Source organism: Cherax quadricarinatus, chromosome 16 (genome assembly GCF_038502225.1).
Source record: "Cherax quadricarinatus isolate ZL_2023a chromosome 16, ASM3850222v1, whole genome shotgun sequence".
In the NCBI taxonomy this organism is placed as follows: domain Eukaryota; kingdom Metazoa; phylum Arthropoda; class Malacostraca; order Decapoda; family Parastacidae; genus Cherax; species Cherax quadricarinatus.
The window spans coordinates 24,983,997-24,997,272 of NC_091307.1; the positions used below are offsets into that span (position 1 = coordinate 24,983,997).

The window sequence follows — 13,276 nt, forward strand, 5'->3', positions numbered from 1 at the left end:
TCGAAACGTTTCGCCTACACAGTAGGCTTCTTCAGTCAAGTACAGAAAAGTTGATAGAAGCAGAAGATACTTGAAGACGATGTAATCAGTCCATCACCCTTAAAGTTTTGAGGTGGTCAGTCCCTCAGTCTGGAGAAGAGCATTGTTCCGTTGTCTGAAACAATATGAAGTTGAAGTGACAGGATGGAGCCTTATATAGTGCTAGGAGGTGAGACGTAGGTTGCTTTGGGAGGGCAGGTCCCTCTCAAACCCAGCCGTTCTCACTTAGTAGAGGTTGTCGAAGTTGATGGTCTGTACCAAGATACCCTTGACTTAAGAAATCGTAATGACACAATTGCACATAAACCATACCCCCGGCCGGGATTGAACCCGCGGTCATAGTCTCAAAACTCCAGCCCGTCGCGTTAGCCACTAGACCAGCTAGCCACAATAAGATTCATCCAACTAGGTATATTTCTACACCATAGGAAGGTTAGCACAAGCACCTCTGTGACCACAAATGCAAGATTTTACAGACGAATCTCCAGCTAGCATGGCCGTGACGAACTCTAGCTCAAGTCCCTTCACTGCCGTCAACATGTAGTGTAGAAATATACCTAGTTGGATGAATCTTATTGTGGCTAGCTGGTCTAGTGGCTAACGCGACGGGCTGGAGTTTTGAGACTCTATGACCGCGGGTTCAATCCCGGCCGGGGGTATGGTATAAGATACCCTTGTGTTGCAGTGTCATTCTGTCAGACACTGCAACACAAGGGTATCTTGGTACAGACCATCAACTTCGACAACCTTTACTAGTGAGAACGGCTGGGTTTGAGAGGGACCTGCCCTCCCAAAGCAACCTACGTCTCACCTCCTGGCACTATATAAGGCTCCATCCTGTCACTTCAACTTCATATTGTTTCAGACAACGGAACAATGCTCTTCTCCAGACTGAGGGACTGACCACCTCAAAACTTTAAGGGTGATGGACTGATTACATCGTCTTCAAGTATCTTCTGCTTCTATCAACTTTTCTGTACTTGACTGAAGAAGCCTACTGTGTAGGCGAAACGTTTCATAATAAAGATACCTAACTGTTGCATATGTGTCTTACCTAACAACCTGTCGGTATTTTATACCATTTTAATGTTCAGGTCTGTTGCAGTGTTCCTTCGTTATATATATGGTCGAGTTTTGGTATGTGGGTTGTTGAATGTACCCTCATTTGTTTTGTGAATGTCGACCTATGAGGGGAATGGTTTTGCTCTGTATAATCAGCGCCATTTGTTTAATTTTTTTAATCAATAATAGCTTATTCGTACTAATAGCAGCAGCTTTTGATGTCGGCAGCGCCGTAATACTGATTTCGGCATTTTTTTTTTTCACTCCATCAACTAACGAGAGGGTTAAAGAGCCTTTCTAGTTTCAACATTCATTCTACGTTAAAATAGAAATGAATTTATTTGGCGTTGAAGATAAATGGTATAAAATACCGATACGAGGGAAAAACAAATTGCAGTATAATGTGATCCTTTATTGGCTACGTTTCGCCCACACAGTGGACTTTATTAAGTCACAAACAGATCTGAGGAAATGGTATGGTGATACCGACAAGATGTGGAAAAAGACACTTATGTACAGTTCAGGACATTTATTAAAGGAAACGTTTCGCCACGAGTGGCTTCTTCAGTCCTAATACAGAGAAAACTAAGAAAACACACATATATATAGTGGTGGGAGTCAGGTGAGGTGAAGCGTGGGTAGAGGTGGTAATAGTAGTAGTAGTAGTAAAGGAACTAAGGAGGTGAGGTTAGAGAGGGACCTGCTGGCATCAAGTAACACCAGTTCCCAGGATGGGTAATATCCTCTTGCTTAGTAATTTTGAAATACTGTAACTACCGGATTTTTGCTTTATAGTGTTACTGACAGAAATTAGTGCAGCTTCAATGCATTTTCTCCGTCTTAAGTCGTCTTCTTTAATAACTAGTTTAGCTTCATTGAATTTCATGAGGTGTCCAACATCGTCTCTATGTTGAACACATGCGTTTTTGCGGTCATCATTTCTGCAAGCATTTTTGTGTTCTGCTATTCTAATGTCCAGAGTTCTGGCTGTTTCCCCTACATATACTTTGTCACACCCCCCACATGGTATAGTGTAGATTCCTGCACTTGTGCCAGAATCATGCTTGGGATTTTGTATCAGGTTCCTAATAGTAGTTGAAGAGCTGGTAGATATTTTAGCCAGTTTTCTGTCAAACATTTTTGAAACATTAGTGGCAACGTTGCTGACCGGTAAAACGATGTAACTTGGAGGCTTTTCTTCAAATTGATAGGTGTTGGTCTTGCTGAGGATACGTGTTGCACGTTTCCTGCAGTCACGTATGAAGTGTAGGGGAAAGTGTAGTGAACTAAAAGAGTTGGTGATGTATGTACATTCTTCTTCGAGGAACTGCGGACTGGAAATTCTGTAGGCTCTCAGAAAGAAGCCAATAACTACCCCTCTTTTAGTTCTTGTGTCATGGTGAGAGAAGAAATGTAGAAGATCATTCTTGTAGGTAGGCTTTCGGTAGACTTTAAAAGAAAGTTTGCTTTCCCCTGTGCGTAAGAGAACGTCGAGAAAAGGTAACTGGTTGTCCTTCTCCTCCTCTAGAGTAAATTTAATAGTAGGTTCCAGATTGTTGATGGTGTTGAGGATGCCCTGTACGTCAAGATTTTTGGGTACAATGACCAAAATATCATCTACGTACCGCATCCAAGTAACTGAACGAGGGATGTTATTGAGGATCCTTCTTGATTCCAGGTCCTCCATATATAAATTGGCAAGAACTGCACTAAGGGGGGATCCCATGGCTAGTCCGAAGAGTTGTTTGTACTTCTTGTCCTCGAACCTAAAACAGTTATAACGAACACAAAGTTCGACAAGGCTCACAAAATCTTGGCGGGGTACAGGTAACTCTGTATCATCTTTAATCACCCTGCGAAGAAGATCAATGGCTTGATCAACTGGGACATTGGTGAATAAGGCAGTCACGTCAAAACTTGCAAGCTTCTTATCACTCATGTCGAGATCCCTGATACGGTTAAGGAGGTCACCCGAATGCTTTAGATGAGCCTGACTGATTGTACCCAGGAGCTTTGACAAATATTTCGCCAAAACTCCTGCTAGACTGTGAGGGGCGCTGCCGATACCAGATGTAATGGGTCTCATAGGCACATTTACCCATTACATCTGGTATCGGCAGCGCCCCTCACAGTCTAGCAGGAGTTTTGGCGAAATATTTGTCAAAGCTCCTGGGTACAATCAGTCAGGCTCATCTAAAGCATTCGGGTGACCTCCTTAACCGTATCAGGGATCTCGACATGAGTGATAAGAAGCTTGCAAGTTTTGACGTGACTGCCTTATTCACCAATGTCCCAGTTGATCAAGCCATTGATCTTCGCAGGGTGATTAAAGATGATACAGAGTTACCTGTACCCCGCCAAGATTTTGTGAGCCTTGTCGAACTTTGTGTTCGTTATAACTGTTTTAGGTTCGAGGACAAGAAGTACAAACAACTCTTCGGACTAGCCATGGGATCCCCCCTTAAATTTACTCTAGAGGAGGAGAAGGACAACCAGTTACCTTTTCTCGACGTTCTCTTACGCACAGGGGAAAGCAAACTTTCTTTTAAAGTCTACCGAAAGCCTACCTACAAGAATGATCTTCTACATTTCTTCTCTCACCATGACACAAGAACTAAAAGAGGGGTAGTTATTGGCTTCTTTCTGAGAGCCTACAGAATTTCCAGTCCGCAGTTCCTCGAAGAAGAATGTACATACATCACCAACTCTTTTAGTTCACTACACTTTCCCCTACACTTCATACGTGACTGCAGGAAACGTGCAACACGTACCCTCAGCAAGACCAACACCTATCAATTTGAAGAAAAGCCTCCAAGTTACATCGTTTTACCGGTCAGCAACGTTGCCACTAATGTTTCAAAAATGTTTGACAGAAAACTGGCTAAAATATCTACCAGCTCTTCAACTACTATTAGGAACCTGATACAAAAACCCAAGCATGATTCTGGCACAAGTGCAGGAATCTACACTATACCATGTGGGGGGTGTGACAAAGTATATGTAGGGGAAACAGCCAGAACTCTGGACATTAGAATAGCAGAACACAAAAATGCTTGCAGAAATGATGACCGCAAAAACGCATGTGTTCAACATAGAGACGATGTTGGACACCTCATGAAATTCAATGAAGCTAAACTAGTTATTAAAGAAGACGACTTAAGACGGAGAAAATGCATTGAAGCTGCACTAATTTCTGTCAGTAACACTATAAAGCAAAAATCCGGTAGTTACAGTATTTCAAAATTACTAAGCAAGAGGATATTACCCATCCTGGGAACTGGTGTTACTTGATGCCAGCAGGTCCCTCTCTAACCTCACCTCCTTAGTTCCTTTACTACTACTACTACTATTACCACCTCTACCCACGCTTCACCTCACCTGACTCCCACCACTATATATATGTGTGTTTTCTTAGTTTTCTCTGTATTAGGACTGAAGAAGCCACTCGTGGCGAAACGTTTCCTTTAATAAATGTCCTGAACTGTACATAAGTGTCTTTTTCCACACAAACAGATCTACCTGTGTAGTTACAAAGAATTCTTCAAAACTTGTCCAACCTTTGGACGAAGACCTTCGACTAGTGGATGGTACCACTATGACCCCGCCTCCTGTTCGCACATCGTGTTAAAATCAAACCAGCCAGTGGTGTTATAAATGATTCCACTAAACTATTACTTGCTGCCGCTATGAGGACCTGCCTACATCTCAAATTCACAGCGATCCACTCAGTCAAGGATTCCTTTATTGTCGTCTGCACCGATGACAATGAAGCAGCTAAACTTATGGACGACACTGCAATGAACACATTACGGGACCGACAATTCATCATATCACCGTCTCCCTCCTTGCTGGCGAAACGTTCAGTTTTTGTTAAACAATTGGATAAGATAATCACATCTATTCCAACGGATGAACTGAAGACCTCTATCGAAGACCAAAACACCTGGGCCTCTGTAGACACCATCACACGAATTCCCAATGCCTCATCTATGATCAAAATCACCTTTTCAAACATAGATATGGCTACCCAAGCACTCGCTAATGGACTAGCTATCTCATATTACCACATACAGCCACGCCACATTGAACCTGAACGTTTTGCCCATGTCTCTCCCTGTTGGAACTGTTACTCTTATCAACATTCAACAAAGGACTGTCCCATTAAAGACAAAAAGTTCTGTTCTACCTGTGGAAAAGAAGGTCATAACTTCAAAGCCTGCACCACCACCAATGCCACTCCAACATGTCTTAACTGCAAGGGTACTCATCATACCCTTGCAGCTAAATGCCCACTACGAAAAGAAGTAATGTCGAAAAAAATTAAAGAAGAAACCAAGAAGAATAGTCCCAAATCGCCGACATATACCGCCATTTCAAAACTCCAGTCGGACACCACCAGAATTCTACAAGCCACACAGCAGTCATCTCTATCCAGCAATTCCCTTTCTGCACTCCCTGACGCTGCTCCCTCTAAGGTGTTGTGAGGTAAGACACATATGCAACAGTTAGACAACTTTATTCCGAAACGTTTCGCCTACACAGTAGGCTTCTTCAGTCGAATACAGAAAGTAAGCAGGAACAGTAGAGATGTGAAGACGATGTAATCAGTCCATCTCCCTTGAAGTCGAAGAATTTGAGGTTGTCAGTCCCTCAGCCTGGAGCAGTTCAGTTCCATAGTCAAGGGAGATGGACTGATTACATCGTCTTCACATCTCTACTGTTCCTGCCTACTTTCTGTATTCGACTGAAGAAGCCTACTGTGTAGGCGAAACGTCTCGGAATAAAGTTGTCTAACTGTTGCATATGTGTCTTACCTAACAACCTGTCGGTATTGTATACCATTTTGATGTTCATCCTGTCAGACAGTGCAACACATGGCATCTTGGTACAGAAAACACCTTGGACAAGCTTTTCAAGTGAAAAAGGGTTGGATCTGAGAGGGACATGACCTCTCAGTGGCTACATTTTCACTACTACTACTCTGCACCTCTCCTTCCGACAGTATTTAAGTCTCTGCACTGTCGCTTGATCTTCAGATAGTTCCTGACCATGGAACTGAACTGCTCCAGGCTGAGGGACTGACAACCTCAAATTCTTCGACTTCAAGGGAGATGGACTGATTACATCGTCTTCACATCTCTACTGTTCCTGCTTTCTTTCTGTATTCGACTGAAGAAGCCTACTGTGTAGGCGAAACGTTTCGGAATAAAGTTGTCTAACTGTTGCATATGTGTCTTACCTAACAACCTGTCGGTATTGTATACCATTTTGATGTTCTAAGGTGTTGTACTGCATGATGTATGCACACCTTGCAAATGCAGCAAACCCAGGCACATTCAACACTACAATTAACGAACTATTCCGTCTTAACAACATGCCGTCATTCAACTTTCCTGACTCGCCAACATCACAGGACTTCCTCAAGATTATCCCAAACATCGCTAACTTCACATCAACTTCAGGCTCAAATCCTAACTCTGCCCCCCAAAAACACTCCTGAACCACGCCCAGTGACCACTGCCACCTCTCAACAACCACCAACAACCAGCCAGACCGCAAATACTCCCAGCCTCCTCTTGACACAATCACTGTAGAAACAATTGAACAAGAATTTCCTGACGAATCCCCCGACGAAGCAGATAGCGACGACTCCAGCACACCCTCTTGGGAAAACCTTACTTTCTACACCTCTCCCTCGAACGCTGACACCATGACCTGCTCTGAACTCTACAAAGGCCTCGGTGATGGAACAGTCAAGTATGCCTGCGAATCACCTCTTCACTTCACACTCACGCAAGTTCTTGAGTTCATCAAGCCTCTTCGTTTCACTTTTTCCAACAAGACAACGCTATACCACCTCTCCAGGAGCAGCTTCAAGAAGTTTGCAAATGGCTCCACTGCAAACCTGCCTCCTCAACTACTAAAATAACCTCCCACATGTCTGCTGCCCTCTCCTGCGACCTGGAAACTTCCAGCTCTCGAGACTCAAAGACCTCACCTACCACGAGACTGGTAGGTAAGACACATAGGCAACAGATAGGCGACTTTGTTCCGGGGCGTTTCGCCTACACAGTGGGCTGCTTCAGTACAGAGGGTAGGCAGGAGCAGTGATGTGGGGACGGTGTGATCGGTCCATCGCCCTTGAAGTCGTAGAATTTGAGGTTGTCAGTCCCTCAGCCTGGAGAAGTTCAGTTCCATGCACAGCTCTCTCTCTTCCCGTTTTTTCTCAGTCTGTCCCACGATCGCCTTAGCTGCTGGGTCAAGCCCTGGCTCTATTTCTACGACTAAGAACACTCCTCTCCAGCGCTATTCTTCGTCTGTCCCGTCTTCCCCGCTCATCCCATTGGGATCTTACCTGCACTTGCTTGCTTGCTTGCTTACTATGCTGTACTTTCTACAAGATTGATGGACTGAACACATCGACTCCAGGCTGAGGGACTGATTACCTCGAACTCATCCTCTCCTTACACCCTTCTGATTTGTATTGGACTGATGAAGCCACTGCCTGGCGAAACGTTTCCTCAATAAAGATTCACATATGTTGCATAAGTGTCTCAGTTCTTCAACTTGTCGGTTGTCAAAACCATTCATCACACTCTCCACACTATATATACACATGAATGTATACTGTATTTGTGTTTATTTGCCGTTGTCGGAGTCTTTCTAGATTAAACCACACGCCACTGTTTTATGCCTTCGATAATATTGTGCTCAATGCAATCATTGTAAAACGTTTTCAGTGCAATCAGTGTAAATCACATTAACTTTCTCGTAAAAAGTAGGTAAAATTAGCTAGAAGAAATGTGTGTATTCAAGTAAGTTGATAAATTAATGTTGTGGTGGTGTAAATGGTTAATGTAGTGCTCTCGCATCAACATTCTGGCCAGGTACAAACACATTAATATTCAGCAGCAGTATTACCCTGGTAACCTGCCTCTACTCTCACATTTCCTGATAATTTTGCAAAATATCATCTTCGTCTCTTTGCTTCCTGACTCTTAAGTCTGCAGAAATAATCTTCACGCAACTCAATTCATTATATATATTTTTGGGAACTGTAATTTAATTACATAGTTCCAGTCAGAACTAGACGATTATATTTTTTTATTATATGAATATATATATATATATATATATATATATATATATATATATATATATATATATATATATATATATATATATATATATATATATATATATATATATATATACACCGGGCCGCTGGGGCGATGAGTCCAGGTAAATCAGAGTTTTATCCCAAATGTTGTGCCTGTTGTGAGCCTTCATGTTATTGTATGTTTTGTATGTACAGTATTTTGAGATGAAAAATTCTTTGTTCACCGTTATTTGATCTTGTTGTTGATCATATATGACTACACTCTATCACCATCGTTGATCATACATGACTACACAGTGTGCATAACCGCACTGTGTGCACCCTTGTAACCTTCCATCAAGACAGTCGTCTGAGTGGACGCTCCATCCATCTATTACCACCAGTAAATAATATCCAGTTCTCTTCCCTCTCCGTTATGGACGCTTTCCAGTCCTCCAGGAGTAGATATCATCCATGCTTAGTATACTAACATTTCCTCAATGGATGCTATCACGATATAAACAATGGTAATAGATAATTGTCTGCTCACGTGTCTTTTAAAAGGATACAATCATTTATACTCTGTTTGCTAAGTCGTCCACAGTGAATACTCTGACCACTCATCACGTACATGATGCCCTCCACATGGGCACTGGCCACATACCTTGGCCACATTATATACCCATCTTGGACACTCGCCATAGAATTATCTCTTATAATAACACTTCTCTCAAAGACACCAGCATCAACTTCACTTTGTGTCGTTAGTAAACACGTTGAACAGTTTCAATAACTTGGCACCGACCTGGCAGGTGATGCTTCTGGGCAGCACTGCACCTGAGCCCAGTTCTCAAAACAAACCTTTTATTAGTATAAACCTTGGAAATATATACGCCCTTTTAAACCATGCCTTTTATTTTTTCATTAAGAAAAAATGGATTTATTGGCAGTGTGCTGCTATTTTTTGTATAATTGTTAGAGTGGAAATAAAAGCTAACTGTTTTAAATCAGGGAACGCGGGTGGGGGTTGAACCCGCGGCAGGAGGGTCCTAAAACTTGCAGGCCAGTGTATTAACCACTGGACCATGTCGTCCATCACACAGGAGGGCTTACAGTTTTCCGTGTGATAGTTAAAACAGCGCAAACATCTAGGCATGTTTCCCTGTCATATTCCATCACACAGGATAAATTTCGTATAGTCAGTCATTCCGTCAGAGGGTCAGTAGCTTGGAAAAGTTTCCTTCCAGCAGAGCTGTGTCTACTATTACTTCAAACACTACCCTCTCTCAGGATGACTTATCCCACACAAGATTAATGAAATTTGCGAAGACATCTAGATCATTACGGAACATGACAGCAGTATTATAAGGCAAAGACTGCTCATCGACATTTATAAAGGCATGCATACAGGTAGCATATACATTGTTGCCATAACCTGGCCACACAGTCTTTGTACTAAGCCATACCAGTTAATTCTGCGTTGACTCTAGCCCACCTAGAATTATATTGCAATGCTGCATTATATTATACGAGGTTGTAAGAGTGTAAGCAAAGTCTTTTTGTGCAACTATCAATCATCCTGCCTGGTGGCATGATTCACCCATCTTTATCTCTGTAAATCCCATTTTTTCCTCATAAATCCTATCTTCTGTGCTTCCGGTCACTAACAGGTCTCGTGTCTGATGTGTTTTAATATGTTTACTGAAAAGACATTCCTCGTGGCTTTTTTTTTTTTTAGTCTCATTTTCTTATGCTTTCTATAAATGAACTTTTGATGCTTTCTGTCAGTCCTTGGATATTATGCCTTTACACTCGCACACACCTTGAACACCCTAACCAATCCATCAGTGTATCGTCAACGTTGTGTGTGTCTTATAATCCCTCACACCCCTGCTGTAGCTGCTGCTCCCATTTTAACTCACTGCTTCACACTCGCTCCTTTATACTCACTCATGACTCAATTCTCACTCTAATGGGTCTCTCTCTTCCCTCCTTCACTCGCAGCTTTAACCCGCTTGTCATTCATTTCTGACTATTTCATAATCTATATTTGAGGACTTTGCTAATATATTTCATTATTTTGCCGTACACCAGGCCTCCTTATTCAGTACACCAGACAACCTCATTCGGTACTCCGTCATCTACCTTGCCAATGCTCTACCCTACTCCATCTATTGGCACTTCTTAATTCCTCACCTCAGCACCTTGGTCACATCTTCTCTGGTAAACTTTTAACAGATGATTGTAGCTGTCACTTAGATTTTCTTTTATGTATTCATTCTAACCTTTTTTTTTATCAAGGCTGAGAGACTATCTCAAAACTACCTCTCTATATCTTCTATCTCCAATGTCGTTTTCCTCTGTATTCGACCGAAGAAGCCTGTTGTGCAGGCGAAACGTTTTGGGAATAAAGATACCCAAGTGTTGCACATGTCTCACTCATCACGCTCTTGCTGGGTTGAGGTACTGGGATACCTTGTACTGAGATCATTGAGGTACTGGAGCTTGGGTTGCCTGTAGGTTACCTATTGTCGCCCCGCGGCCAAGTCCCAGGACCAAGCCACCTTTGTGCTGGCCTGATCGATCAAGCTGTTAGTGCCTGTCTGTCTCTCATAGTCCAACGTATGCCCCACAACCCCGGCTCATCAGAAACTGATTTAAGACAGCTAGGGGTGTGTTGGTAATCCCCCTTATGTATGAAGAGAGGATGCTGAAGAGTCGTGGTCCATTTAAACTTATTGAATTCTCAGTGTACTCATCGCTCCCCTGCTTTTCACGGGAGTATTTTGTACCGCCTGTCAATGATGGGAAAATGATAGGATGATAACGAGAACCTTCAAAACAGAGATGCCAAGCCATTGATGGTTCTCTGTTACTTGTTCCCTCTAGACTGGAATGTTTTTTCACATTACCAGCTTCTTGTAGGGCTGGCGAAATTGCAGACCTAGAGAATGCAGAGAGAATCTTCACTGCTCGTATAAATTCAGTCAAACTCATAAATCACTGGGAACACGTGAAGACTCTTGACCTGTACACCTTGGAACGCAGGAGAGAAACGTGCATCATAATTTGCGCATAGAACATCCTGAAGAGGTTGGTCCTAAATATGCACACAGAAATAGCTCTATGAAAGCAAGAGGCTCGGCATCATACCCCAGTGAACAGCAGGGGTGCCATGAGCACACTGAGGGACTTCACAATAAGTGCAGGAGGACCAAGACTCAACCTGCCATCATGCATAAGAGGGAATACCAAGAGAGTCCTGGCGGCCTTCAACGGGGAACCTGTCAAGTTCAAGTCGGTTCCTGACCATCCAGGTTGTTAGTGCGGCTAGCACCGAGAACCTGGGTGACCAGGCCATCTGTTGGGAAGTCTGGTCTAGGACCTGGCAGTCGGGGGCGTTGACCCTGGGAACACTCTCCAGGTAAACCTCTTATTTACATATGCAGTAGTGTTGGAGTGCAAATTGTGAGCAGTACCTGCCGCGTCTGCTTGATGTACATTGTATCTTTTTCGCCTACGTTCTGAGGAGTACCGCTTCAAGCGCACACTTGTACACCACCTGCGACTACCCTTGTACACCACCTGCGACTACCCTTGTACACCACCTGCGACTACCCTTGTACACCACCTGCGACTACCCTTGTACACCACCTGCGACTACCCTTGCACACCACCTGCGACTACCCTTGCACACCACCTGCGACTACCCTTGCACACCACCTGCGACTATTACTGTATAGTTGTTAGGCAAAAGGACATAAGTGCAACTAATGCGACATTTTGTTGTGGCAACGTTTCGCTCTCCAGGAGCTTTGTCAAGATTGACGAAGCTCCTGGAGAGTGAAACGTTGCCACAGTAAAAGGTTGGATTAGTTGCACTAGTGCCCTTTTACCTAACATATTGTAGGTAATTCTACCAACATTATTACTATACAGTTTTTCCCTCTTCGTGGGTTCATTGAAGGGGTCTTGATTCCCCCCTCCCCCCCTCTCTGATGGAACCTGATCACCTCTTGTGCATCTTTACGGATTAGCGCTTCCCCATAATACAATAATACTAGTAATACTGATAATAATAGTAATAATGATAAGAGTGTCAGTGTGCCTGGAAGACTGGCCTTGTTATTGTATGTGATTTATTGCCCGTACAGTGTTAGTGGAGTGGATCGAACGTGTTCCGTACTTGTGTTTATTGTGTATTTGTTTGTGGGTTTGTGTGTTATATTCGCCAAATTTGAAGATAATCTTTTCTTGTCAGGACAAGGAATGGTGTGATGCTCTCGGGGAAGCTTTTATGATATAAACAAACACACTATGATGCAAAGTGTGTGTGTGTACGTACGTACGTACGTATACAGTGTACACTCCTATAAGTCTTGCACTTCACAATTTAATGAGAGAAGTGAGAAAGATTTTAAGCCGCGTGTTTGTCTTGTATATGTGAGGGAACCTCAGTGTTGGATTGTGTGAATAAAATATTAAAATAAATAGTTTATTTCCACTATTCGTACGGAAGTTAGTAAATTTTTAGACAAATGTATGATACTTATTGTGGGATCATTGTGAATGTTGACTCTGTGAGGCAGTGAACCCGTATGGGTCAGGAGTCGCTCAGTACATGTGCTGGAGGCTCGATCCACTGTCCTTTAATGAGAGAGAGAGAGAGAGAGAGAGAGAGAGAGAGAGAGAGAGAGAGAGAGAGAGAGAGAGATGCTCAACCTTCTTGTACTCAAATATTGTGTCAGTTACCTAGAGCGTGATCCCATTATTATAGAAACTGATGATAGGCACCGAAGTAACAGAAACAAGTGTTAATGTTATGTAGTCAGTGATTATCTCGCTGATTTGTGGCCTCTTGGCTCGTGTAGCTGTACCACGAGGGTATTACAGTCGGTGTATGGTGACTGGTAGTGTTAGCACACGCTACCAGTCAAGTGGGTGGCTCTCCTATTTCGTCTGGGAATTTTCAGGTTGATTAATATCCAGTTAGTTTTGATTGACAGTATCAGTAGTGAAGCACACTGCTGGTCTCATGGCGTGTGCGTCAGGCAAGACTTCATTAGATATTCCAAC

The 13,276-nt window shown here is 43.0% G+C and overlaps 1 protein-coding gene across 1 annotated transcript; it reads left to right on the forward strand.

Moving 5' to 3' along the window:
• The first annotated feature begins 4,547 nt into the window (after positions 1–4,547).
• Positions 4,548–6,601, forward strand: LOC138852781 (uncharacterized). The gene is made up of 2 exons (XM_070085652.1): positions 4,548–5,576; positions 6,383–6,601. Exons 1-2 carry the CDS (start codon positions 4,788–4,790, stop codon positions 6,599–6,601), a joined length of 1,008 nt encoding a protein of 335 aa, XP_069941753.1. The 5' UTR covers positions 4,548–4,787.
• Positions 6,602–13,276: the final 6,675 nt, after the last annotated feature.